General features: G+C 32.6%; 1 protein-coding gene and 1 long non-coding RNA gene across 2 annotated transcripts; one reads left to right on the top strand and one right to left on the bottom strand.

Moving 5' to 3' along the window:
• Positions 1-560: 560 nt before the first annotated feature.
• Positions 561-4,750, top strand: LOC140819631 (protein LIKE COV 2-like). The gene is made up of 7 exons (XM_073179800.1): positions 561-786; positions 1,706-1,758; positions 1,849-1,958; positions 2,267-2,434; positions 3,552-3,649; positions 3,747-3,873; positions 4,296-4,750. Exons 1-7 carry the CDS (start codon positions 646-648, stop codon positions 4,394-4,396), a joined length of 798 nt encoding a protein of 265 aa, XP_073035901.1. The 5' UTR covers positions 561-645; the 3' UTR covers positions 4,397-4,750.
• Positions 4,751-9,088: 4,338 nt separating this feature from the next.
• On the bottom strand, positions 9,089-9,708 carry LOC140819348 (uncharacterized). The gene is made up of 2 exons (XR_012115207.1): positions 9,588-9,708; positions 9,089-9,393 (listed from the first exon to the last, which is right to left on the bottom strand). It is a non-coding gene; the product is annotated as an uncharacterized lncRNA (long non-coding RNA).
• Between the last annotated feature and the right edge of the window lie 5,058 nt (positions 9,709-14,766).

Genomic DNA, 14,766 nt, shown 5'->3' with positions numbered 1-14,766 from the left:
ACCCTCAATTTATAAATTATTTTTATAAATCTATGTTAGTCGGTAGAAATTAAAATCAAATAAATATTTTTATTTATTTTATATATTATATAATATGATAATTATATAAATGACTTCGAGATAATTATATTAATAATTTTTATAAATATCAATAAAATTATTAGTATCATTCGATTAACCTTAAAAATTGATATTTGACTCGACTCACTAAATCAAGAGCTCAATTATCGTATTATAGAATATATAAAATTAGGTAAAAATGAATAAATCACGCAAGCACTATCGACGCATGAATAGATAAAAAATATGAACTCAAGCAAAAAATTTGAAATTATAAAATTTATTATGATAAAGTTAATTTTATCATTACAATCTAATAGATAAATTTAACCACTCTTATTAAAATCATAGCAAACATTAAATATAATATCCGATATCTTATTTATCATTAATTTCTTTATCATATGTTTAAACTATGTCTAATAGATAAAAATTAATGAGATCGTTTTTTAAAAAATTACTATTTATTAGAAGGCTATTAAAATGCTGAGTGGCTAAACGATAATTGTTTAGCAAAAGACTGTAACTTTCCTAATAAATCTCGAAATTCTCAGAGGTCTTCGGCCGGGAGAGTGGAGAAAATTGATGGCGGAAGAGAGTAGCAGCAGTCGGAAGGATTCAACTGTAGCATTGACAAGCTCCACGAATTCTACGCGTCAAAGCGAAGACGTAGACGATCTCCTCAAATCCCCTTCTCATTCTCCCAACAATTCCTCCACTCGCAAGGTCTGCGCACTTTTCATACCTCGTGCTTATATCTGTCAGCTTCTTTTTGTGGTTTTCTGGCTCGGTGTGATTAGATTTGTAGATTTTGTGAAATGGGCTGGAGTATTTGTTGCTTTTCTTATTCGATTTTTGGGGAATTTTGAGCGTATATGATGTAAGGTTTACATTGGATTCTTGGCGTACCGTTTTTAAATCGTCAACGAAAATTGGGTTTATTAGCTGAGTTGAGTGAAGATTAAGGTAATAAACACGTGTTGTAGCGTCAGTGGATCTCCTTTTTTTCTCCATACGCATAGGTAGTAGTTGAAGTGATGACAAATTGCTGATATGGTAACTATTAAAACACAGTAATTCAGAGAAGCCGTCTTTGGATTGAATGAATTGTCTTAAGTTTCTGACCAAGGATGTGCACTTTGATGCCTCTAAGGATAAAAATCTCATAAACCCTCACAATCTATAAAAATATTCTGAGAAAAACGCGTGGTTTCCCCTGGAACAAGTGATAATTTATGAAGATAAATTACTGTGGTGATGTGGGATATTGGGGAACCTTTCTCTGTGAGCCTGAGGATGAAAGCAAGAGTGCAGGGCCTCGGTTTTTAATTCACTGGTGGTACTTAAACCTAGAAGATGTGTGAAAACTAGTTTCCATTATAGGTGATAGTTCTAGTCTTCTAGCACATAGCATTCCTTTATTATCTAAGTTCCTTTTTATGTGTTAAGTAGTTATGCTCGTATCCCTCATAATTTGTTTGATTACACTTCACGGGTCATTTATTGATTGCAAACAGAATTCATGCTAATAGTGATCCTTTATTCGGAAACCATTTGTTTTTTTTGCATTTTAACCATCTTTATTACGCTGCAACCATTCATTTTATCAGCACATTATGTGGATCTAACTTAAGTGCTTGATCAGGCTTGCTATGCTGTTCTTCAGAGTTGGGTTTCGAAGAAGTTTATGACTGGATGGTATTTGGATTATTTGAATTTTAAGAACTCTTTTTCAGTCCTTTATCATGTTTTCGTGTACTTACTTTTTCTGCTGTTTTTAACTTGCAGTGTCGTTCTCTTTCCAGTCGCTGTTACATTTTTTGTAACGTGGTGGTTTATTCAGTTTGTTGATGGTTTCTTCAGTCCTATTTATGAAAGACTCGGCATTGAAATATTTGGTAAGCCATCAAATACTGATCTTACTATCCTATATTCCTCTTTTTAATTTTTGCTTCATAAATTCAAAATTATGGATAAAATAATGCTTAAGTTTTTCTTTTATTTATAAATAAATGAAACGGAACATTTATTTAGGCCAAGGTCAACTCGGGTCCTTTCAGTAGACATTCCATTAGATGGCATCTTATGCATATCGCCTTTTGCTGTATTTTTAGTCAGGAATCACATTTTTATTTACAGGAAATTTTGTTTGTAAGACTGATTTATTTTGGTCTAATTATTTTAATTTAAAATTTGTCTGTTGCAGGCCTCGGGTTCATTACATCAATAATCTTTATTTTTTTTGTTGGTATATTTGCTTCATCGTGGTTGGGTGCAACCGTTTTCTTGATTGGAGAATGGTTTATAAAACGAATGCCGTTTGTAAAACATTTATATTCAGCTTCAAAGCAAATTAGTTCTGCTATATCTCCAGGTATCCGTTCTATGTTGTTTTTTTTACTTTTGTGAAATATTAGTTGCTGATAAAATATAATGAGGTCACACGAGGCATTATTTATAAGAAACATACTCTGGAAAACAAAGATACTTGTTTCTGGTAATTTGCTTTTTGTCATATACACTGATATTTTTCAGTATTTATTCATTCCTTGCTCGTTTCAATTTATTCCTACTTCGGCCTTAGTTTCGAAAACTGGTAATGTGAGTTATTTGCGGCGACTTACTTTATACCAAATCCACCATAGGAGAGAATCGTGAACTGTTACCTTACCAGTTAGGAAACACATTAAATAGGTGCGCACTGCCTAGAATGTATTAATCTTGGTTAGCTATCAGGGTCATTCTTTGATTTCGTGATTTGCTTTTGTAAGATAGCTTCCTTAAGTCAATTAGTCTGTCAGGTGTTGGCTCCCTTCATTTCATTTTCCTTTTACCTGTAGTTGAACTTTCACAAATGGGTTCTTTTTAAAAAAACTGTTACAAATGGTAGATTTTCATTTTGCCTACCTGTAGGTGCTTGAAGTTCAGTACATGATAATTCTGTACATGCCAAAGCTAGTTTTGTGTAATTGTTTTTTCTTTTTGCTTCTCACTATAAGTTCTCAGACATTATTGGGATAAACCTCTGGTTTTGCACTTTTTGTTCCTTAATCAAGCTTGGTAAATTTTGTTTATGTTCACGAACACAATAGTTACAGAGACGAAATTCCAAACATGTCTTTTTGTTGTTGCATTCTAGATCGCCATAAAAGTGCAAGTCTTGTTGATCCGCTAGCTAAGTCGAGCTCGATTCAATTTTAAGCATTTCTGTAAAAACTTTCAGCATTAAGTTTTAGAGAAATAATAATCATTGATAAAAAAACTTTCATATGTTGAAAATAAAATTTATAATATTGGTATGACAATAATTACCTTTATTATTTTGTATTGGATAAATAGTATATTAAATTACCACAATCTCGATTTTTTAGACAAAAGTACAAAATAATCGCTGTATGATCTTGACCTTCAGAGTTCAGGCATTAAAGTTTATACTGTCTCAACTTGTTCATGTATTGAATGTTTATAAAACATATGTTTCTGAATGTCAGATCAGAACACAACTGCATTCAAGGAAGTTGCCATAATCCGTCATCCTCGTGTTGGAGAATATGCTTTGGGTTTTATTACGTCATCAGTGATTCTTCAGGTGCATGCAATATACACCTGACAGTGCTGATCATAACTGGGTTCCATTTTCTTGGTTGTTACTTCAATTGAATTGAATGTGATTCATTTGACTGCAGAGAGATGATGGGGATGAAGAGTTATGCTCCGTTTACGTGCCGACAAATCATTTATACATTGGAGACATCTTTCTAGTGAACTCCGAGGAGATTATTAGGCCCAATCTGTCTATCAGAGAAGGGATAGGTATTTATTTTAATATTCGTGAGAGTAACCCACAGTTTCATTTATATGATGATTGGCCTGAATTCTTTTTTTAATGTAAGCCTTTTACATGGAAAGTAAAGGATGATTCTCCTAGGATTTTATCATGTTTGTTCTTATAAGTCGTTAAACGTGCTTTGAATTAAGAATTTTGGCTAAAGGCACTTAGGTTAGGACGGTCCTGCATGCTAATACAGCGACCTTCAATATATTATATGGTATATTACTTAGAATCCTGGGACCTTAATTGGGAGGGATTTAGTGGTTGTGGGATAGGGGATGATGATTTTCTCGACCTGAACATAACATCAATTCCAGCATTTTTGTTTTGATTTATTGTCAAGTATCGAGGTTATGTTCCAGTTGTGAGTTTTTACTGATAATTTCTCTCTCATTTTTGGCAGAGATTATTGTTTCTGTGGGTATGTCAATGCCTCAGGTGATTTCTCCTATGGAAAGAATCCCTCGTCAAAATGATCGGATTAGCCTTGAAAGGATGATGTAGTAGGTTGGAACATAACGCGCGAAGACACTCAAATCCAAGGACAAATATAGCTTCATTCTGGGTATGATCGTCCTCAAACTTGTACTCTTAGCAATCCAAATAGCAGATGATGAGTTACATAGTCAGGGTAACCATTTGGATGGTTTGTTCTAAAACTATTGCTTTTGTTTGATTTAGAGTTCTTTTTTAATTTATTTAATCTTGTAAGTTAAACTACAGCCAGAGCATGTATGTTGTTCGGTCACATGATGAAATGTGCAAGTCTACTACTCTCGACTCCCTAGTTTTGTGTTCTGTATATGTAAAGAGAGAGTGACATTTTACTTTCTACTATTCTTTCAATTTAAAATACAACATGATGTTCCTTAACTTCAAGAAATTGTGTATCCAATAATTTTATAAACTTGTGATATTCTGTCATATTTTCCAAGCATAAATTTGAACGAATTATAACATATTGAAGCTCTTCGGAAACCGTTGTCGATAGAGGTGCAACTTAAGGAAAACCAGGTCGCCCACTTGATAATCCACATCTCAGAGTCATATCCCAGCAGTTTAGCCAACCATTTTTGTTGTTCCGGAGGAGTTTTACATTGTTCCATCAGATATTTAAGGCTTAGTTGGTCAGTATGTAAGTGGAAGTTTCTGCCTAACAAGTATGGACTCCAAGTTTGAACAATATATGGACCATGCTTGATTTGTAACACATTGCTTAGCTCATGAACGCTATTGGTCTTCCTTGTTGATTCAACACCGCATCAAAAACAGACCATTGCTTGTTTAAGGCTGGGAAGGCATATTCTGCTTCTTTTGTCCACCCAAATTGTCCCTTTTTCAAGATATAGGTTGCGTCTCGGTGAAACACACGCGCGTGCGGTGCGCCGTGCCCCGTGAGGTTTCTTGACAATATTAATCCTTTTTCGGAAACTTTGTGCTTATCATCTTAATGTCCTTTATCGTCACCCACCATCCATTGAGGGCATGAAGTGACCATTCAGGTTCATTTTGAGTGTTGGCGAGGCCTTCGTCTAAAAATAGTATTTCTTAGTTATGCAGCTTATTTGTTTTGGTTTTACGTTAGGCATGGCAACGGAGCATATTCTTAGTTATCCAGCTTATTTGTCATCTCCCACTCATTGCATTGTTTTAATGCAACTTTAACTTCAAAATAGCACAATTTTGCACCAAATATATAACTCTTCTCTAACCTATCAACTCTAAAACTCAATTTTAAAAAAAAATATTAAACGAATATTCCTTGTTATGTTATTTATAATCACTATATTATTCTAAAAATTACTTAATTAAATATTACATTAAAATTTTATTAATTTATATTATTGATTTAAGTAATTGTATTATATAATTTCAAATATAAAATAATATTATTAATAATTCAATAAATACAAAATATAAGTATTATTTATATATCTTTGAAATCACGAAATACAAAATTTTACTATTTTTTTATTTATTAAAACAATTCATATATTGAATTGTACCACAATGATTTTTTCTTCTAAAAATCGCGATTAAAATATAATAATCATAAATCACAACGTATACTAATATACATGGTGCGATTCTTTCTTTTTTTTTTTTGTTGCCAAACATTGCACCAAACTGGTTCGTCTAAATCGTTGGTCATATTATTTGGCTTAAAGTGCTAATAATATATAAATAACAGAATCAATTAAAATAATTTATTCAATTTGCCTCAACTCTGAAAAGAAAAATTCTTCCTCAAAAAACTTATCTTCTTCTTACATATTTTTCAAATTATTGTCGTATCTATTAGAGTTTTTTTTTTACCACAAATATTTTGATATTGATTATTGTTTTATCTATATTTTTTTGTATGATTTGAACTATATTTTATATTTGAAAAATCATTTATCTCTATTTTTTCGAATCAATTTAAATATAATAATATTTTACATTTTACTTGATAATTTAGTTTGAAATTTTTGTGAAAAAACCGCAAAACTACACGGTAAACACCACACAGCTCCAATTTGAAGGAGCATTTGGTGCAGGGTTTGTTAATGCACAAATTCGGTTCGTTTGGCCGGTCCAAACAAATTTTATAAAGCCCACCGAAGGAAATTAGGGCAAACTCTTTATAAAATCCCCCTTTCAGTCCCTCTATGATTCCGCCGTCGAGCAATGGCTCCTCTCCAATTTCCCTGCATTTATCTTGCCCCTCACTTTTGCTCTTCGTTTCCTAATTTTCCGTTTGTTTTACTTTTAATTGGCGCAAGAAAATCGGTAAAATGAAGAAAATCTCCAAATTTGCAGACGCAGCATTTTCCGGCGACAGCGCCGGCGGTGCGGTGAGCGGCAATTTTCCACACGAGATTTCTGATTCCAGGTTTCTTCATCCTCTTGTTCGAAATTTTCAATTTTTTAAAAAAGCTTTCCGTGATTTTCTTTCAAACATCCAACTTCTCCTGAATTAAATTGATTTTCGGAGGGCAAATTCTCGATTTTTGCGTGGGGAAAATGAAAAAAAAAAAACTCCATTTATGTATTTGAGCCTTAAAACATTCAATCTTCGTGTTTGTTTTTTTTTCCTCTTTTTATTCATGTAATTAACAAAATTAGTTTACCGGACACAATTGGATCGGATTCACTCGGACCAAATAATAACAATGTTTGCTAATTTTTCGATGGTATGATTGCTCCTTTAGACCATGTCAATTTTTTTTTCTCTCACGATTCTTGATCTTTTCATCAATAGTTTTCGAAATGCTCATTTTTCTAAATGTGAGAGTGTGATTTCAGCGGTCCTGTACCAAATAGTAGCATCACCACCAAGCTTGAGAACGTTGATCTTTCATTGAATAGATTCGATACAGTCATACCAAATTGGCTTTACCTGTGCAACAATCTTGAGTTTGCAAACCTGGTACAAAACTTTTTGCATGGAACAATTTCTGAATCCGTAGCCAATCTAACCTCCTTAAAATTCCTCGATTTATCCCGAAATCAGCTTTCGAGAAAAAAGTCACAAAAAACTTGGACTTATCATCCAATAAATTGGAGGGAGAAATGCAAGATATATTGGAAGCATGCTTAACTGTGACAGAGGAGCTATGAAGACACTACAACTTTTGGGCAACCAACTTTCATGTCACTTGCCTGATATATTCGGAAAAGACATTTTTTTTCCAGCCGTCCATTGGTAGTCATCACAGTGAATTTGAGGCAATATCCTAGAGGGCTTATTTTATGATAAATCCAATATTTGAAGAGAGCTCAGGTGACAGAGTTGTGGAATCAGTTTCCACCCAACTTATTTGAGCTTAAGATGAGAATTTTCAAATTTGACAAGCGTGTTCCCAACCATTTCGGTACATCTCCAACAAATTTGTTGCATGACAGATCGATTTTGACTAATTTTGAGCAATTTTGCAATGAAGAAGGTATTTGTCCAGACTAACTGTTATTATACAACTTCAATGATGATAATGAACTAAGAAGTCCTATTGATTTTGGCATAATGTCTGACATCTTATTGTTTCATAGATTCAAGTAGCGTAACATCTCAAACTTCATGAGACAATCTGGTATTTTTCAAGATAATTTGTTTCCTTCTAAATTAAGAACTTTGAGCAACGACAAACCACAAAGGGCTTGTGTTATCCCTCCTGAAAATGAATTGTTTGATAGATCTAGTGATTAAATTTTTCCTACTCGAGGCAATAGGTCACTAAATCTGTTTGAACTCAAGAGTGTCACGGGAAAAACCATTTTTCAAATCAATAATATTCTCATAAAGTTGATTATAAGAAAGATCCAGTAACACGCCAATGGAAATGATGATTAAGGAAAACCATTTTTCAAATCTTACAAAATTAAAATTTTTTGAAGCTTCCGGGAACCATTTCATTTTGAAAGTTGGCCCAATTGTGGAGCTTAGGCACTTACCAGATACCCATATGGCTCGAGACAAAAAAGGAGCACATTGAAGTTCTCGACTTTTCTGGTACTAGACTAATCTCTAATCATATTCTTAGTTTGTTTTGGTCAATTGGTGTGTCACTGGGTTTTTCTCATAATCAGCTTTGTGGCAATATTACTTATTTGAAAAATAGTTTTCCCCTGGACACACTCTTGAGTTTAAACAGATTCAGTGGCCCACTGCCTCGAGTAGTAAAAATTTAATAGCTAGATCTCTCAAACAATTCATTTTCAGGAGGGATAACACAAGCTTTTTGTGGTTCATCGTTGCTCAAAATTCGTAATTTTGAAGGAAACAAATTATCTGGAAAAAAAAGCAGATTGTCTCATGAAGTTTGAGATGTTACGCTACTTGAATCTCGAAAACAATAAGATGTCAGGCACCATCCCAAAATTCATATGACTTTTTAGTTCATTATCATCATTGAAGTTGTATAATAACAGTTTCTCTGGAAAAATACCTTCTTCATTGCAAAATTGCCCACAATTAGTCAAAATCGATCTTTCATACAACAAATTTGTTGGAGATGTACCGAAATGGTTGAAAATACGTTTGTCAAATTTGAGAATTATCATCTTACGTTCAAATAAGTTGAGTCGAAAACTGCTTCCACAACTCTACCACCCGAGATCTCTTCAAATATTGGATTTGTCAGACAATAATCTCTCTGGGATATTACCTCATTGTTTCAATAATTTCACTGTGATGACTAGCAATGGATGGTTGGAAAAATAAGTGTCTTTGAGGTTTTCTCTTGGTCTTCTTTTTTATTAGATAGCGGATTTGTCCATGCAAAAGGAAATGTATTGCATTACGACTCAACTCTTTTCTTAGTTACAAATATCGACCTATCAAAGAACAACTTTTCGGGAGAGATCCTCGAGGAGTTGACAAAGTTGGTGGTATTAAGGTCACTCATGCTGTCACATAATCGCCTGCAAGGATCGATCTCTGAAACCATTGGTAACATGTCTCAGTTGGAATCTCTTGATTTCTCACGGAACTTTCTCTCTGGTGAAATTTCGGACAACATCTCAACTTTGTCTTCTTAGAATTTTCTTGATCTATCCTTTCAACAACTTAACAGGAAGAGTACCAGAAAGCAATCAACTCCAAAGTCTTCCTGATTCTAGCTTCATTGGAAACAATCTGTGTGACCTTCCGCTAAAAATTCGTTGCAACACCGATCATGCAAATGATACCCCTAATCAAGAAAATATCAACAACAATCACACGTCGAACTCTGAAGTTGATAGGTTTTATTCGTTCTTGGCTGCAGGATATGCAACAAGATTCTCAGCGATCTGCATCACAATAATCTTTAACAAGACTTTTAGAGATGCATTTTTTGGCTTTTTTTCTCAGACACATGGGACAGGCTTTATGTATGGTACATGATTCGCTAAATGTTATGTATTGATCCAACTTGAGCTTGGAAGTTCTGTGAATGGATGTTTGTGAAAGAATGTTTTCAAATTCACTTTATGTGAATATTGATGATTGATTACCGGGTGAATCTATACTACACCGAAAGTAGATGTCACGGTTTTTGTTTTATATAAGATGATCAGTCAATTGTTTCATTTAAAAACAAAAAATATAAAGTCTATCAGTCGATTATCTAATACAAACACATAGAGAGATCTACTACGGATGTATCATAGACTCACCCTTAGTTTACTATAAAAAATCTTAGTATTTGGTGACACATCTTTGTAGCGATATATATATATATATATATATGTATGGGTCTCATGAAACTAAGCAATGCGCTACAAAGTAGCTATAAGTATCCATCGAAGGAAATTTGACAAGGCATAAAACATGAAGATAATTATAATATTTTTTAAAAAAATTATTTTTCTAACAAAAAAAATATATAAAAAACATAAGAAAAATTTTAAAATCCGCCGTCGAGCAATGGCTCCTCTCCAATTTCCCTTCATTTATCTTGATCCTCGCTTTTGCTCTTCGTTTCATATCTCAATGAAACACACGCGTGTGTGGTCGGGTCCAGTAAGGTCTTTTGATCGCATTAATCTTTTTGGACAAAACTTTATTTGGAAAATAATTTTTATTTCGGAAACTTTGTGCTTCTCATCCGAATGTCCTGTCACCCACCATCCATTGAGGGCATGAAGTGATCATCCAGGTTCATCTTGAGTGTTGGCGAGGCCTTCCTCTTTTCCTTCCTCTAAAAATAGTAATTCTTAGTTATCCAGCCTATTTGTTTTCGTTTTACGTTAGGCATGGCAACGGAGCAAGTACGGACGAGTTTTGGACCTGGACTTGTCCTTGATTATCCCAAAATGCGTTCTTGTTGGAACTTTGAAACTCGTTCAGCATTAGACACGTTTTTAATTCTAGTAAATACACAATAAAACAAAAAGTTCAAAAAATAATACATTAATCATCAAAATTTCATCCTAACCATAAATTTTAATAATAAATTAGCAACAAAAAAGGACAAAAATTTGTGTGAGACGGTCTCACGGGTCGTATTTTTGAGACGGATCTCTTATTTGGGTCATCCATGAAAAAAATTATTTTTTATGCTAAAATATTATTTTTTATTGTGAATATAGATTAGGATCCGTGAGACGATCTCCACTCCAAAAAAAACTTTATTGTGAATTAATGTTAGACTAGTGGCTAGTGCCCTTCGCACGCGGTACATGCATATATATTAAAATAATTTATTGTTAAATAATTTTTTTTGTGAATTTATGAGATTATATTTTTTTAAAAAAAATCATGATAGGAAAGATTTTAATATTTATTTAAAAGTTCAAAATATCGAAAAGATTTTATTAGGATGATTAGACGTCAATTCACTAAAATAAGTTTCATGACATTTTTTTATTAAACAAAAATAGAATGTTTTGTAATTTGTAAAAAGAGTTCTTTTCGGTTTATCAAAACACAGATCATGTCATCAAAATTAATTGTTATAGGTGTCTTAAACTTAATAATAACTAGACATCGAAGCACACGCGTTGCTTGTGTCATGAATATATGAGTCTAATATAATAAACTTTTATGATTTTACAATATCATGACAGTAAATTGTTTTTTACTTGATCCATGAGAAGCAAGAGATCCCAAAGTTTAAATATATATTTTTAAAAAACATACGACAAACATAGTACGATCATCAAATTTCTAAAATATATTTTTTAAAAACACAGAGGCCAATCAAATAAACTTAATCAAGCCAAAAAAAAAATCGAGAATTTAGATAACAAACCTTCACTAATCCTTCTGAAAACAGAGCCATAAGCAGAAACCGAAGAAAAAATAAGAATAAAAAGAATATTTAAGAAAGAGAGGACGGGGAAAAAGGAGGGAAATGAGTGAGACTTTGTGTGATTGGGTGGTTGTTGTGTGGAACGGTTTGTTGGAGATAGGGATTGACTTTGAGAGAGAGATTTTTGAGATGAATGAAAAGGGCAAAATGGTCAATACAAAAGTTGGTGTCCGCAGGGCAGTTTTTATGTGCATCTCATTCTTAATAAAATAGTAGAGATTACTAAAAGATGCACACGGATTACATGTGTTATTATTATTTTTATTTTGATCAAATAATATTAAACAATTAATAAAAAAATTATTTTCAATTTAGAAGACTTGTTCAATTTAAAAGAGAAGTTTTGTTTATATTTTTTTCTATATAAAATATGGAGTGACTTGAGAAGGTTTTTAGTAGGATAAAAAATATAATTATAGAATTAAATATTTTGGTGTCTGATAAGATAGTTACTCTAAGAAGATAGTATAGATATTAGGGCATTCATTTTAATATAAAATTTTACTGTTTTTTTATTTATTTAAACAATTCATCTTTTACTATTTATTAAGTCTAAGCATATTAGAATAACTGTTTTTGGTGTCTTTGGTCTGTTTTTTTGTTTCCTTATTTTGCCCCTATTTGATATCAAAATTACATTTTTGTTTTTTTTTTTAATTTCAAAAAACATTTTTGTTTTTATTTTTTTATTACAATTATTCAAATAGCACTTTAGTACCTCGATAATTTGTCAAATTTCATTTTAGTCCATAAATAATTATAAAAAAAAATTGTACACACACGCACCGCGTGTGCAGAGTAGCTAGTATATTGAATTGTACCACGACTTTTTTTCTTCTAAAAACGGCTATTGAAAAATGATAATCATAAATCACAACATGTACTAGAATACATGGTGCGGTTCTTTTTCTTTTTTTTTTTTTCCCAACAACAAAATTTATTCCATTTAGGTCAACTCTCAAAAAAATTCTTCCTCAAAAAACATATCTTCTTCTTACATATTCTTCAAATTATTGTCGTATTTGTTATAGTTTTTTTTTACCACAAATATTTTAATATTGATTATTGTTTTATCAATCACAAAAAAACCCGCAAACCACCGCAACCTCTCGAAAAATCGATCAAAGCAATAAAATTAATTTTACATGTAAAAGCGTGATTATTTTTAAAAATAATAACCAACTGCATGTGCATATGATAATTTAGTTTGAATTTTTTTTAAACAACAGCAAAACTACACGGTAAACACCACACAGCTCCAATTTGAAGGAGCATTTGGCGTAGGGTTTGTTAATGCACAAATTCGGTTCATTTGGCCGGTCCAAACAAATTTTATAAAGCCCACTACGGGAAATTAGGGCAGACTCTTTATAAAATCCCCCTTTCAGTCCCGCTATGATTCCGCCGTCGAGCAATGGCTCCTCTCCAATTTCCCTGCATTTATCTTGCCCCTCACTTTTGCTCTTCGTTTCCTAATTTCCCGTTTGTTTTACTTTTAATTGGCGCAAGAAAAAATCGGTAAAATGATGAAATTCTCCAAATTTGCAGACGTAGCATTTTCCGGCGACAGCGCCGGCGGTGCGGTGAGCGGCAATTTTCCACACGAGATTTCTGATTCCAGGTTTCTTCATCCTCTTGTTCGAAATTTTCAATTTTTTAAAAAGCTTTTCGTGAATTTTTTTCAAACATTCAACTTCTCCTGAATTAAATTGATTTTCGGAGGGAAAATTCTCGACTTTTGCGTGGGGAAAATGAAAAAATTACTCCCTTATGTATTTTGAGCCTTAAAACATGCAATCTTCGATCCTATTTAATACTGTTTGGATCGGATTCGGATTTACTAGATGTGTATAAACTCGGAAAATATATAACTAGAATATCGATTATATCGAAATTGTGCATTATTCTGAGGGTTGGATATCGAAATATACGTTTAATATCGAATATTATATATTTTTAAATTTTTATATATTGTTTTGATATTTCGTATAAATAATTTTCACATTTCATATTATTATCATATCGAAAAATTCGATGTACGATATTGTTTCAAAATTTGAAATTTACATTTTTTTAGTTAATGGAAGAATGGAGATAATAACAATAATAATGATGATTAATTTAAAACAAAAGTAATAATGTATATAATTTTAGAAAAATATTCAACTCATAATAGGTTTGATAGATTCAAGTTTAAAATAAGTTTTGGCACAAGCTAGTAGTCCGACAGAGACTACCAATTCTCTACACCCCATGTTTTTTGGGCTCTAGTAGAATAAGAGAATACCTTTTAAAGACCAAAGAGGCGACGACGACGACCAATAGTTGGTTCGAGTCTACAATGTGACGAAGACACGGACCAAACTCCTACAGGAGGCAATGACGAAGACGGAGCAATGCTGCGTAGAGGAGGTAGGGGGACCACGAGTCGTAAAGTATCTTTTTCTTGGAGAAGAGAGGCAATGGAATTATCTAGGGGATTTAGTATCTTTTTCTTGGAGAAGAGAGGCAATGAAATTAGGGAGGATCGTTGAAAAATACTCCATGAAAACTTAAAATGTGTGCTCTATCCCCAATTAATAAAATCATATGCTACATTCCCTAAATCCAATTTTATTTTGTTTTCACTCCCTAAATCAATTATTAATTAAATTTCTCTTTAATTTTTTTCCAGCTAATATTTAAGTAATATATGTAGACCGGACTTCTATTATTAGGATATTTTTTGGACCGGACTTCTCCATTATTTCTCTTCTATTCTCTCCTCTGTTCGTGTGATAAAATCCACGTTCTCCCAACCCATGAAATCGACGCTCGTCTGAGAAAACCAAGCCGCTTTTTTCACTGATCGGAGAAACACATCGATCGAAAGAGTCTTCTGACAACGACGGAGAACCATTAGTAAGGCGTACGAGGTAACAAGCAGAATCAATGAGAAAGACCGTGAGTTTCTCCGATTTTTCATTTTTTTCATTTTCGAAATTTTTTTATGTTTTTGTAGTTTTTGTGGATCTTACAATTTTTGTTGTCGATTTTTTGTAGTTTATTCATTGGAGAACTTATTTTCATTGATATTTGAAAACTGTGAGTTTTTCCATT

This window comes from Primulina eburnea, chromosome 18 (genome assembly GCF_022965805.1).
Source record: "Primulina eburnea isolate SZY01 chromosome 18, ASM2296580v1, whole genome shotgun sequence".
NCBI lineage: Eukaryota > Viridiplantae > Streptophyta > Magnoliopsida > Lamiales > Gesneriaceae > Primulina > Primulina eburnea.
Note: the sequence above shows the minus strand (reverse complement) of the source record. Positions and strands in the feature narration are given on the sequence as shown.